The sequence below is a fragment of the Garra rufa genome, chromosome 9 (assembly GCF_049309525.1).
Source record: "Garra rufa chromosome 9, GarRuf1.0, whole genome shotgun sequence".
Lineage (NCBI taxonomy): Eukaryota > Metazoa > Chordata > Actinopteri > Cypriniformes > Cyprinidae > Garra > Garra rufa.
Genome location: NC_133369.1, coordinates 44,322,464 through 44,335,776, shown reverse-complemented (window position 1 = coordinate 44,335,776; position 13,313 = coordinate 44,322,464). Strand labels below are relative to the sequence as shown.

The 13,313-nt window shown below is 35.7% G+C and overlaps 1 protein-coding gene across 1 annotated transcript in view; it reads right to left on the bottom strand.

The window, feature by feature from the left end:
• The window catches only part of adamts16 (ADAM metallopeptidase with thrombospondin type 1 motif, 16), a 90,135-nt gene that overhangs the window by 18,378 nt on the left and 58,444 nt on the right, over nt 1-13,313 (bottom strand). The window contains exons 15-18 of the mRNA XM_073846698.1: nt 9,288-9,411; nt 8,936-9,180; nt 5,495-5,633; nt 3,879-4,005 (exon numbers count right to left, since the gene is read on the bottom strand). Of these exons, the coding sequence (XP_073702799.1) occupies nt 3,879-4,005; nt 5,495-5,633; nt 8,936-9,180; nt 9,288-9,411 (635 nt within the window). The remainder of the gene's footprint in view (nt 1-3,878; nt 4,006-5,494; nt 5,634-8,935; nt 9,181-9,287; nt 9,412-13,313) is intronic.

The following is a 13,313-nucleotide window of genomic DNA, read 5'->3' as shown; positions in this document are numbered from 1 at the left end:
ACTGGCATCTGATCATCAAACATTATGTAAAACCATAGAAGCAACAACAACAAACAACAACAAACCTACAAAACGCAGCACGGCCTGTCACGCGTCTCTAGCCATCAACATCACGCTCTCCGTTTCTCCGATCTGCCTGTCGTGAATTGTCAAATCCAATGTCTGCGTGCTGGTCTACGATTGTCCAGATTTGGTTCTGATCTGGGGTCAGGGTGGTGAGGTCACCTTTGTCACTGTCCCAGGAATGGATGAACGGTGATGCCAACGTGTGAGTAATGTAGGGTACACCCAAGACGTGCCAGTTGGCCAATCTGACCCTTCACCCCGCGACTCAAACGTCCACCGCGCCCAAATTAGGCTGCCAGACAACCATCAGTTGGCCTATTCATCTCGGCAATGTTTACTGGGCAATGCCCTTATTTGTCAGCCATCAAATCAGCTTTAAGTTCATGCAAACATGATGGATGAGGCATGTTCTCAAATACACTGGGGAAATGAGCTGTTTGTCTCAATCACTAAACTCATATTTTGCACTAGAGAGCCTCATGGGATGGAGGTTCTTGGTCCAGGTGAATGTGGGTTTAAAACGCTTTATTACTCCAAAATCTGGAATAGTTTACCAATGAAAACCAGACAAGCTCATTTAACCCTCTGGGGTCTGAGTTTGTTTTGGGGCTCTGACATTTGTGCTTTTTTTAGTATTTTAAAAATATATTAATGGCTGAAGTCTGTAATCATTGGGCTACAATAATATATAATCAACGTGAATGTACATGATTGTGTTTTTGAGAAAACAACATGTATGCGTAGTTAGTGAAAAGCAAAAACAAACTAAAGACTTTTAAAAACTGATGTGGTAGGCTAGAGTTTTTCTACCAAATGATGTGAAAATCAGCTTGTTCACATCAATATTTTGATGTAACTTTTCTAAGTAACTTTTCATGTTTTGTGATCGAAAGGGAATATGCAAAGGAGTGGCAATGACCCATGAATATTTAGCAATTCACACTTGAGGGACAAATAGTCCTCCCCTAATGGCCCAATAATGAGACTGTGACTGTCAGGTAAGAAACAATGTGAGAAGAATGCATCTCAATTTTTATTTTGATTAAAAACCTATTTATTTAATGCTTTTGTCTTTCCATGCTATTAATCTATAGCTTTTCTCAGCAAATGTATTATTTTAATGAATTAATAGGCATATCATAAAATATCATAAAATTATCATATCATAAAATTGATTGATTAATTGATTGATTATTAAAAAAAAACTAAAAACACATGCACTATGCAAAAGTTTAGGGTTGGTATGATTTTTTAAAAGTCTTTTAAGTCTCTTTTGCTCACTAAGGCTGAATTTATTTGATCAAAAATATGCTGAAAATGTGAAATATTATTACAATTCAAACTGTATTCTCTGTGAATATATTGTAAAATGTAATTTATTGCTCTGTTCAAAGCTGAATTTTCAGCATCATCCCTCCAGTCTTCAGTGTCACATTGTGCTTTAGAAACCATTCTGTTATATGATGGTTGCTGCTCAAGGAACGTTTCTGATTATTATTAATGTTGAAAACCCAATATTTTTGTGGAAACTGTGATGCATTTTATTTTTTTAGGATTCGTTGATGATTAGAAAGTTCAAAAGAACAGCATGTGTTCGACATAGAAATCCTTTGTAACATTATACATGTTTTTACTGTCATCTTTTAATAATTTAACGCATCAAAAGTATTAATTTCTTTCAAAACCAACCAAACAAACAGAAAAAACATTTACCCCAAACTTTTGAATGGTGGTGAACATGGATTAATGATATTTTTATATGCCTGATGGCATATGCATGATTATTATGGTATTTTTTTTTTCTTTTACCTTTGTTCAGAATTGCTCAGGTCTATAAGTGGAAATGAAAAAACGGGAGAAGCAGCAGCAGCGCAGTGTTTTCCCATCAGTATGAGCAGCTGTGTGTTCAGTGTGTTATTGACGGCACACAGATGCAATGCTCAGCAGGATTATAGTGCGTGATCTGCCTCTTACGCTCAAGATATGTGAGAAACTGAGAGAAATGGAGAAACTGAGCAAGAATAAGAGACAAGGAGAAAAAAAAGAGCTGGATCTCACAGCCAAAGAAAACACAGCTACACTTGGGAAACAATCAGCTGAGTATCAGGCAGGTTTACGGGAGTTTCAGACACTTTAATGCTTTAAGAGCAGCTTACAGAAACAAAACTCTGTCAGCTGTAAAGATGCCTTTGCACTGGACCTCAGGGATGCACAAAACCAGCTCTGTGATTTTGGCAGTCCGGGCGTGAGCGTCATTCTGTGTCTACCTTTCCAAGCCATGGGACATTATTGGGAATTACCCTGGACTAGTCTCGATATGCGAGACAAAAACGTGCTCTGCATGACGCTGCTATGGAGACACGACCGAAACATCTGATGAGTGACACCAGAAAACATGAACAGTGAGGTTTAAAACCACAAACACTGATCTGAGATCTGCTGCAGTGACGTGAGATCACACAACATCTGCCTCGTGTCAAATACACACAGCCAATCATAACCACATGATGACCAGCAGGAGAATAAAACCTGCATAAAGCATAATAAACTTATGTAATTGAAACTTTAAATGATAGGTTTGTGGTAAATGATATGTAATGGCATTTGTTGGGCAAAATAACACAAGCAGGCACATTATGTTGATTATAAACTGTTAATAAACTGTGTAAATAACAAATATGGTTGATGTCCAGAGTGAACACTGTGTGAGTATTGGAAAAGTAATAACATATTGTTGTTCCTTTCAGTGTTGTTATTGTTAACTAAAACTATTGAAATTGTTTTCATTAATTGAAATAAATCTGAAATAAAAAATATATAAATAATACATGACAAACTTGAAGGAACGTGAAAAAATATTAAGTTATTTTAGTATCATTCATATACTATTACATATACTATTTTTGTTAATATTTTATATTTGTTTTATTTACATTTTTTTTTTTATAAATTAATATATACACACATACATACACACACACTGGTGCTCAAACTTTGGGATATGTTAATGTTTAAAGCAAATGTATCCATTTATTCGATCAAAAATACAGAAAAAATATTATGAAATTTTATAACAGTTTTCTATTTTAATATACTTCAAAATATAATTTATTTCTGTGATGCAAAGCTAAATTTGAATCAGACATTGCTGCTTCGTATTTTTTTGGAGACTGCAAAAAATTTTCAGGATTCTTTGATGGATAAAAAGTTAAAAAGAACAGGATTTATTCAAAATAGAAATATTTTCTAACAATATAAGTCTATCACTTTGTATGTATCAATTTCACACATCCTTGCTAAATAAAAGTATTAAAAAAAAAAAAAAGAAAAAAATTACTGACTCCAAACTTTGAGCGGTAGTGTATATTGTTACCAAAGATTTCTTTTTGAAATAAATTCTGTTCTTTTTAACATTTTTTTCATCAAATATTCCTGAAAAAAAATCACAGATTACGAAAAAAAAAATAATAATCAAGCAGCACAACCGTTTTTAACATTGATAATAAATCAGCATATTACAATGATTTCTGAAGGATCGTGTGACAATTCAGCTGAAATTTTCAGCAATTTCAGCTGAAAATTGAGCTTTGCATCACATGCATAAATTTTAGTTTTAAGTATATTAAAATAGAAAACCACTATTTTAAATTGCAATATTTCACAATATTACTGTATTTTTAAATTAAATAAAAGCAGCCTTGAAGAGCAGAAAAGACTTTAAAAGACACAAAAAATCATACTTATCCCAAACTTTTGAATGGCACTGTCAAAATAATCCTGAACAGATAAGAAACGGTCAGTGATAACGTTACCTTGCGGGACAGGGTTGTGTGTTGCAGGACGTCACACCAGTAGATGGTCGAGATCGCGAGTTACAGTAAGACGTGTTCACCTGAAGCCTCAGATCCTTGTAGCAGACTGATTTACTGACCATCTGACCTGAGATACAAACACAAACAACATATAAACAACTCAACACCCCTGATGAACTGACATCAGCTGAAAATCATCATGAACTCAAAGAAAGTTCAAGGTATTTGAGCTGAAAAAGCAGCTTTCCAGAGGCAGCCTGGAGGGCGTTTGACCTTTGGGTTAAGGGACGCAGGTATTGTTCTTTCAGCTGGCCTCGCCTCAGGCTCTCCACACACCATCACAGAGCACTAATGTCAGATCTGGTTAGAAAGAATAGCAGGGTACAGCCCATGTCAGCACTACTGATGGGAACAGACCTTACAGACTCACCTGAGGCTCAACTCTAGAGTTACACCTGCATAGACCGCCAGATACGCTTGAGAAACACACAATATTGCTGTTGGGTTTCACTCAGATCATTTAGATTGACACACAGATATGCAATTGATGAAAAAGTGCAATAGGTTTTACAGAATCCCTTGTGAAAAAGAAGTACACTTTAGCATACTTTTAAAAAGAGTACTTATTAAAATAATATACTTTAAAAGAATTAATAAATCATTCAGACTGACTGGATCAAATTATTAAATTGAAAAGGTCTGATTCAGAAGAAGGATATCATTGCTTCTCTCATGAATGTGCCATATGTGACTGTCTGTCATTTCTTTGTAATTGAGATTTATACATCATCTGAATAAATAAGCTTTCCATTGATGTATGGTTTGTTAGGATAGGACAATATTTGGCTGAGATACAACTATTTGAAAATATGGAATTTGAGGGTGCAAAAAAATCTAAATATTGAGAAAATCGCCTTTAAAGTTGTCCAAATGAAGTTCTTAGCAATGCATATTACTAATCAAAAATTAAGCTTTAATATATTTATGGTAGGAAATTTACAAAATATCTTTATGGAACATAATCTTTACTTAATATCCTAATGATTTTTGGCATAAAAGAAAAATCAATCATTTTGACCCATACAATGTATTTTTGACTATTGCAACAAACCTGTGCTACTTAAGACTAGTTTTGTGGTCCAGGGTCACATATAGAACTAGGATTAATGTCTAGGTTTTCAGTGAACAAAAAAATAAAAATAAAATAAAAAATAGTAGCGATGCACATTGGTTTAATTTCCATGCAATGCATGAACCAATTAAATGCAATACATTGAATGCAATGCAAGTTGCTTTGGAATAAATTATCTGCCAAATGCATAAATGTAAATGCATCACTAAATTATAAAAAATGATTCAGATTTATTTTCTCCATGTATGCATTTTCTAATAAACAATGCAAATGTGTAAATGTAATCAGTGCGTAGGAAAGGTTTGAGGTGCATTGCAAACAACAGGGCATGATGAGCTAGAGCTGGATCAGAATCACAGCAGATTTGTAGCAGACTCATTTGGTTAAAGTGTTAACATCTGAACATGTGACTGCAGTGTAATGTCTGGCCTGCATTTAACATTTTCATCTACTAGCAGCAGGTTGTGTTCAGACTGATCAGTACCTCCTGCACAGCTGGCTGAGCACTGCGAGCGAACGATGGCCCACGTGTAGTTGTGTTTGGGCTGGCTGCGTCGCTCTGTATAGTCTTTGGTTAGTGTGTATTCCCACTGAATGCCCGGGTTCCAGCCCTGCATGAGAACCTGTGACAAACACACAAGAACTAATGAACACCATCAACCTCACAGGAAATCACAAAACCGTTTTCTAATTTAATTAAAATTGAGGACAACGAGCAAACTGACTCTGTTTTACGACAAAATGCTGTCCACATGCTGTGTCACACAACAATGTCTCCTGATCAGAACATTCTGCTTTTAACTCATTCAAACATGTTACATGCAGGTAGTTTTAATTCCAATTAATCAGAGTTTTAATTAGAGTAACATGAATAGTTCACATCTGCATGATATATAAATATCAACAAAGGTCTTTTAAAATTGAAGTTAAAGGATTAGCTCACTTCCAGTAAAAAAAATTACGATTTTAAAGTTGAAGGAGAAAATGAGATGGGAGTTTTTCGACATACCCTAACTGTACCCTGAACCGGATTACACAGAGTATGCATGTGCATCGCAGAGCTAGACAAGATGAGCATTTAAAGTTAAAAAGTATATATATTGTCATTTTTTTTTTAGAAAATAACCAATCGTTTCACTAGATAAGACCATTCTTCAGAGCCCTTTAAAGCTGCATTTAAACTGCATTTTGGAAGTTCAAACTCGCGGACACCATTTCATTTCCTGAATTGTTTTCCTCAAAAAACATAATTTCTTTACTACTGAAGAAATAAAGCCACGGACATCTTGGATGACAAGGGGTCAGTCAATTATCTGTACATTTTTGTTCTGGAAGTGAACTACTCCTTTAAGAAAAGAGCTTAGAAATGAACTGTTTAATAATTCATATGGTTTGAATTTAGCAGCTTTAACAATGTCATGTGGTGTTTTTTTAAGACAGTAATATCATATTTTTATTACACATTGAATAAATGCGTACACATTTTTTTTTTCAATTTGAAAAGTTTTTACATTTTCAAGCTAAACAATCCACACACACACACACACACACACACACACACACACACACACACACACACACACACACACACACACACACACACACATATATATATATATATATATATATATATATGATTTCCATTAATAATTAATTTATAAGCATCAAGGTTTTGGGAAGTCGCACCATATGACATATTCCAACTTTGAATTGCCATAAATGATCAAATTAATTGTTATAAAAAGGTCAGATTATCTGAAAAAGTCCATCTCCTGTTGTCTCTCACATCAAAATCCAGCTTCATATTTCATTAGAGCTGTTTTGGGCCATTTTAGCTTGTAAACTGTGCTTTATCTGTGCAAATTTGTCTCCTGATTCAGACCAGACCACTTTTTCACAGGAGAAAATGTTATTATGGATTGACAACGGATGAAGGATCTGTTTCTTTTGTCTTCTCCAGATGGTGTGGATTATTTGTGGATTATTGTGATGTTTTCAGCAGCTGTTTGGACTCTCATTCTGACGGCACCCATTCATTGGTAAGACAGTGATGGAATGCTACATTTCTACAAATCTGATTAAGAAACATACTCATCTACAGCTTGGATGGCCTGGGATGAGTACATTTTCAGCAAATTTTCATTTTTGGGTGAACTATTCCTTATATAAGGTTTTCTTTTTATAAATGTTATTTAATAGTTGTTCAACTGTTTACTAGCACTTTTTTGTGTTCAGCAGGATTTAATCTTGATAACATCAAGACTAAATATAAATCTATGTTAAATGCATCAGTGTAAATGAGATGCAAACTTTGCACTATAATAGCAAACACATACAGTATCTCACAAAAGTAAGTACACCCATAACTTTTCCGCAATCATTTTGGTTTATCTTCTCAAGGGACAATACTATAGAAATGAAACTTGGATATATTTTAGAGTAGTCAATGTGCAGCTTGTATAGCAGTATAGATTTACTGTCCTCTGAAAATAACTCAACATACACCCATTAGTGTCAAAATAGCTGGCAACAAAAGTGAGTACACCCTAAGTGACAAAGTGTCAATATATTGTGTTAGCACCATTGTTATCTGGCACTGTCTTAATCATTCTGGGCATGCAATTGACCAGAGCTGCAGGTTGTTGCTGGGATCCACTTCCACTCCTTTATAATGACATCACAGAGCTGCTGGACATTAGACGCATGGTGCTTCTCCACCTAATGCTTGAGGATGCCCCACAGGTGCTTAATAGGGTTCAGGTCTGGAGACATACTTGGCCACCCCATCACCTTCACCTTCAGCTTCCTCAGCAAGGCAGTTGTCATCTTGGTTGTGTGTTTGGTATCGTTATCATGTTGGAAAACTGCCATTCTGCCTAGTTTCTGGAGGGAAGGCATCATGTTCTGCTTCAGAATGTACAATACATAATGGAATCCATGCTTCCCTCAATGAACTGCAGCTCTCCAGTACCATGCAGCCCCAGACAATAATGCTATCACCACCACCACCATGCTTGACTGTAGGCAAGACACCATTTTCTTGGTACTCCTCACCAAGGCATTGCCACACATGCTGGACACCATCTGAGCCAAACAAGTTTATCTTATAGTCTCATCAGACCACAGGACTTGTTTCCAGTAATTCATGCTCTTGGACAGGTTGTCTTCAGCAAACTGTTTGCGGGCTTTCTTGTGTGTGGCGTATGGTCTGAGCACTGACAAGCTGACCTTCTATTGCTGCAACCTTTAAAGCAATGCTGGCAGCACTCATGCATCTGTTTTTGAAGCCAGATTCACAGAACGAGTGCTCAACTTTATTGATCCAACCTTAGCAAGCCATGTTCTGAATGGAACCCATCTTGGAAAACCTCTGTATGACCCTGACCACTGTAGTGTTAATCGGTTTCAGGGTGTTACTGAACCTCTAATAGCTTTGGCCATCTTTGTGGAGAGCAACAATTCTAATACTCAAATCCTCAGAGAGTTCTTTGCCATGAGATGCCATGTTGAACATCCAGTGGTCAGTATGGGAGAATTGTACTTAAAGCACCCATTTTTAACTGCTCTAGTACACGATACTAAGTGTGTATGGTCCTAGCAGGCAGACAAAAACATAAACATGATGAATAGGACATGTGGCTTTCCATGGTTAAACAACATACTGCTGTTATCACTTAGGGTGCACTCAATTACTGTTGCCAGCTATTTTGACAATAATGGCTGTATGTTGAGTTATTTTCAGAGGACAGTAAATCTATACTGCTATACAAGCCGCGCATTGACTACTATAGTATTGTCCTTTGGGAAGATGTACTAAAATGGTTGCTGAAATCTGAAGGGTGTACTCACTTTTGTGAGACACTGTAAATAATGAATAAACATAATTGTGTAATTATGGAGGAAAAAAGTTACAGGCAAGCACTACCTCAACCACCAGCGTCTCATTGGTGGGTCCAGTGGAGGTGAGGCTCTCGGGACGATTGTAGGGTCTCTTGTAGTCGAACACAGCCCCAGCGATGGATTGTCGTCCAGGCCAGTCCACTGTCCAGCGTCCATTCAGGTAGTACTTTCTCTGCAGATTCCTCAAGGCCAGATAAGAGCTGGAGGAGTTGAGCTCCATCACACGGATACTTCGCGCTCCGGCCGGTACGGTCACCACACGGTAGTACTCTACACGAGCGACATAGAAGAATATGTTCAGCCCTAGTTAGAATGCTGTTCATACAGATAAATGCATACACAGATTGCACATTTAGAGCTTAAAGACAAGCACATACGGCTCAGATGATGTTGTTTGGTGTACTGTCCTTTGTAGATCTTGCAGGTGGAGTTATCGCCCTTGCAGACACCACACAGATCCGGCACGACACTGGATCCTAGCACCCTATCACAGCCCACTTTCTAGAAAACAAAAATCAGAAGCACAAATAAAGCAATCATAATCATCATTTCAGTTCAGTAAAATCAGACAAAAGTCACGGGAGAGGAGGAAGTGCCTCCATGGGGCTGTGATTTGGCCAAATAATGCTGCAAACTGGCATTAATAAGTCAAAATTGTGGAAATTAATGGGTTTATTAGAAAGAAAACAACTCACCTGTTCAGATATCAGCACTTTTGTCATGTCCAAATTAAATAAAGCTAAAAACAATGATGTGACTGAGCTGTTCTCTGTGACAATGAGCATCATTAAACATTTTGAGTTTACCAAGAACTAAAAACCCAAAACCAGTGAGGCACTTCAAAAAATGCTTTTCCTACTTAGATATTTTGTCTTGTTTGTAGCAAAAATATCTAAAAATTCTTAAATCAAAGAGGATTTGATTATTGAAAATTATTTTCTTGTTTTCAGAAAAAAACAAGTAAAAATTAAGTGAGTTTTTACTTAGAACAAGCTAAATAATCTGCAAACTGGGTAAGCAAAAAAAATCTTATTTTAAATAGAAAACAAGATTTTTTTTTTCTTACCCCATTGGCAGATTATTTTGCTTAATTTTGACTTAATTTTTTCTGAAAACAAGAAAATAATTTTTACTTCACTTGTCTAGAAAATCCTTCTTGATTTAAGATTTTTTGGATATTTTGGCTGGAAACAGGACAAAAAATCTAAATAAGAAATGCATTTTTTGCAGTGGGGGAATTAGCCTCCTTATTTCAGAAGATCACCACACACCACTGCTACATAAACTCACGTTTAAACATGTTGTTTTAATAAAGAGGTACAAGATGCTCCAAACGGCAAAGATAATATAGAGAAAAAACACAGGAGTGTAATGATTTCAACATGCATGTCCAAACACACACAGATTAAATGCTCACAGTTGAATAGTATGTTCATATTCAGTGTATAAAAATACTCTTTGTGTAATGTTTTGAGTGCAAACTACTTATGTCATCGACTGTGTAATCCAAAACCTGAAATGACAAATGACTCAGATCATTCATCACTGCTTATTTAAACTAAATCCGCGGAACTACAGTTGTTCTGGTCCGCTGCAGTTTGTCACTATTTCATGCTAACACAATTTCTCTTTTAATATAACAGCGGATTTGAAATGTTGTCAGTGAAACGCAGCAGCTGAAGTTAAATTTAATGGAACAAAATAGTAGTTGGCTCTTTCGCCGCAAACATCCAAACACGCAATATGAAACCAATGTGTGTTCTGAAGGAAAGTCTTCAGAAAGATGTTGTTTTTCAGTCCTCTGAAGCAAACTGAGATGAAATGCATTTGATCGCTCTGCCTCTCTACAGGGATTTCCACAGCAGAAGAAAACATAAAACCAATCACTGGGAGAATTCACCACAGATGAATCCTCTTGGAAATCTCTGGCTTTGATGATAATACACACACTGTGTCAGTAGTCCATTACCAGAGAAAAACAAAACAATCAACAGCATCATGCTTTTATTATATGTAGCCATGTATTACAACTCAACAAACCACTGCATGGAGAATACAACAATCATAAATAAAGAATATTTAGCAATCAACACATTTTCAGCTGAGAAGTACTTACATCAGCTTACTAACTTACTTGCAAGTAACTAGACTACACTCTTAAAAATAAAAAAAAGCTTTAAAAGGTTCTTCACAGTGATGCCATAGATATGACAAGCCGTTCAGGAAGAAATTCATGTGTATTGTGTGAATATGGATTGGTTCCCTGGTTGAATGTATGGTTTAATCACAAATCCATTTGTTCATAATACATTGGTATAACCAGACATGTATTGGTTTAGATACATTGGTCTGATCACATGCACATGGGTTTGCTCCTGTATACGTTGGTTCGTTCAAGTAATCATTGGGCTTCTCAATAATGCATTGGTTTCCTCAACTATGTATTGGTTGAGAAAAATCGGTTTCCTCAAGTATACATTGGTTTGTATGTATATTGTTTTCTTCAGGTATATTATGGTTTAGGTACATTGGTTAGCTCAAGTATACATTGTTTTTTTCAGCTGTAGATTGGTTTAGGTACATTGGTTTACTTATTATATATTGGCTTAGATATATCGGTTTCCTCAACTGTGTATTGGTTATTATATTTTGGTTTATTTAAGTATGCATTGGTCTTTTTATATTTGTTTCTTCAGGAACATATTGGTTTGTGTATATATGTATTTCTTTATTCAAGTATATATTGGTCTGTATATATTGGTTTCTTCAGGAATATATTGGTCTGTGTATTTATATATTGGTTTATTCAAGTATATATTGGTTTAGATATACTGGTTTCCTGAACTATGTATTGGTTAGTATATATTGGTTTGTTCAAGTATATATTGGTCTAGATACATTGGTTTTTCTCAACTATGTATTGGTTAGTATATATGGGTTTATTCAAGTATATATTGGTTTAGATACATCGGTTTAGACCAATCTACAGCTGAACAAACCAATGTATATTTGAGCTAACCAATGTATCTAAACCATAATATACCTGAAGAAAACAATATACTTACAAACCAATGTATACTTGAGGAAACCGATTTATCTCAACCAATACATAGTTGAGGAAACCATTGCATTATTGAGAAGCCCAATGTTTACTTGAACGAACCAAAGTATACAGGAGCAAACCCATGTGCATGTGATCAGACCGATGTATCTAAACCAATACATGTCTGGTTATACCAATGTATTATGAACAAATGGATTTGTGATTAAACCATACATTCAACCAGTGAACCAATCCATATTCACACAATACACATGATTTTTTTCCTGAACGGCTTGCCATATGAAGGTGCTTTATTGAACCATTTGGACAAAAAAGGTTTTTGTATGGCATCGTGAAGCACCTTTAAGGGTAGACAGTATCTACCAGTGTTGGGGTTTAACGTAAAACAAGTAACATGCTGTATGAAATCAGATTACTTTTTTCAAGTAACTAGTAAAGTAACACTTACTTTTTAATTTAACAGCAAATAGCTGAGTTACTTTTTGAAATAACTAATGCTAGTTACTTTGTTATGCCATGTATTGACTGACAGCTCTTGTATTGCCATGTTGACAGAAATCAGGAGTAAATGCAGAGTTGTTATGTGCGCTGTGTGAACATGATGATACTGTAGTTCTAGACTAAATGTCAACATGTATTTACTTATCTCACAATAATTCAATTCAATTCAATTTTATTTCTAAAGTACTTTTCAATGTACTAGTGTAGGGACCATAGAATTGGTGTGATATGGTCTTGTTTGCAGCTACCAGTGAGTAGATGGGCAGGTGCATTTTGGACCATTTGAAGGCGAGAAATGGAAGAGAGAGGTAACCCGGTGTACAAAGAGTTACAATAATTGAGTCAAGTAGAAATAAAAGCGTGAATAACGGTTTCAAAACTTTTCCTTGACTTTGGCTAATCGACGAACATGATAAAAACTGGTACTAATTATTGTATTAACTTGCTTTTCTAATTTGAGACTATTGTCTAAGTGAAATCCAAGATCTTTGACATCTGATGTAAGAACTGGAGTAAGTGCGCCAATATCAATAGAATCTCAATATAAATGCTCTTTTGGCCCAAACTGAATGATTTGGGTTTTCTTGTCATTTAGCAGCATAAAGTTATTTGTAAGCCACACTTTGATTTTGTGCAGAAAGGCTTCTAGTCTGTTGTATGCTAAGTTATCGTTGCATTTTATTGAATGGTGTGTCGTCTGCAACTTACTCATGATGGATCCCAGAGGTACTATATACAGCGAAAATAGCAATGGTGCTAAAATCGAACCCTGGGGCACACCACAAGTGAGTTTAACCATTGAAGATGAAAGGGTGCTTAAACTAACAGAGAAACATCT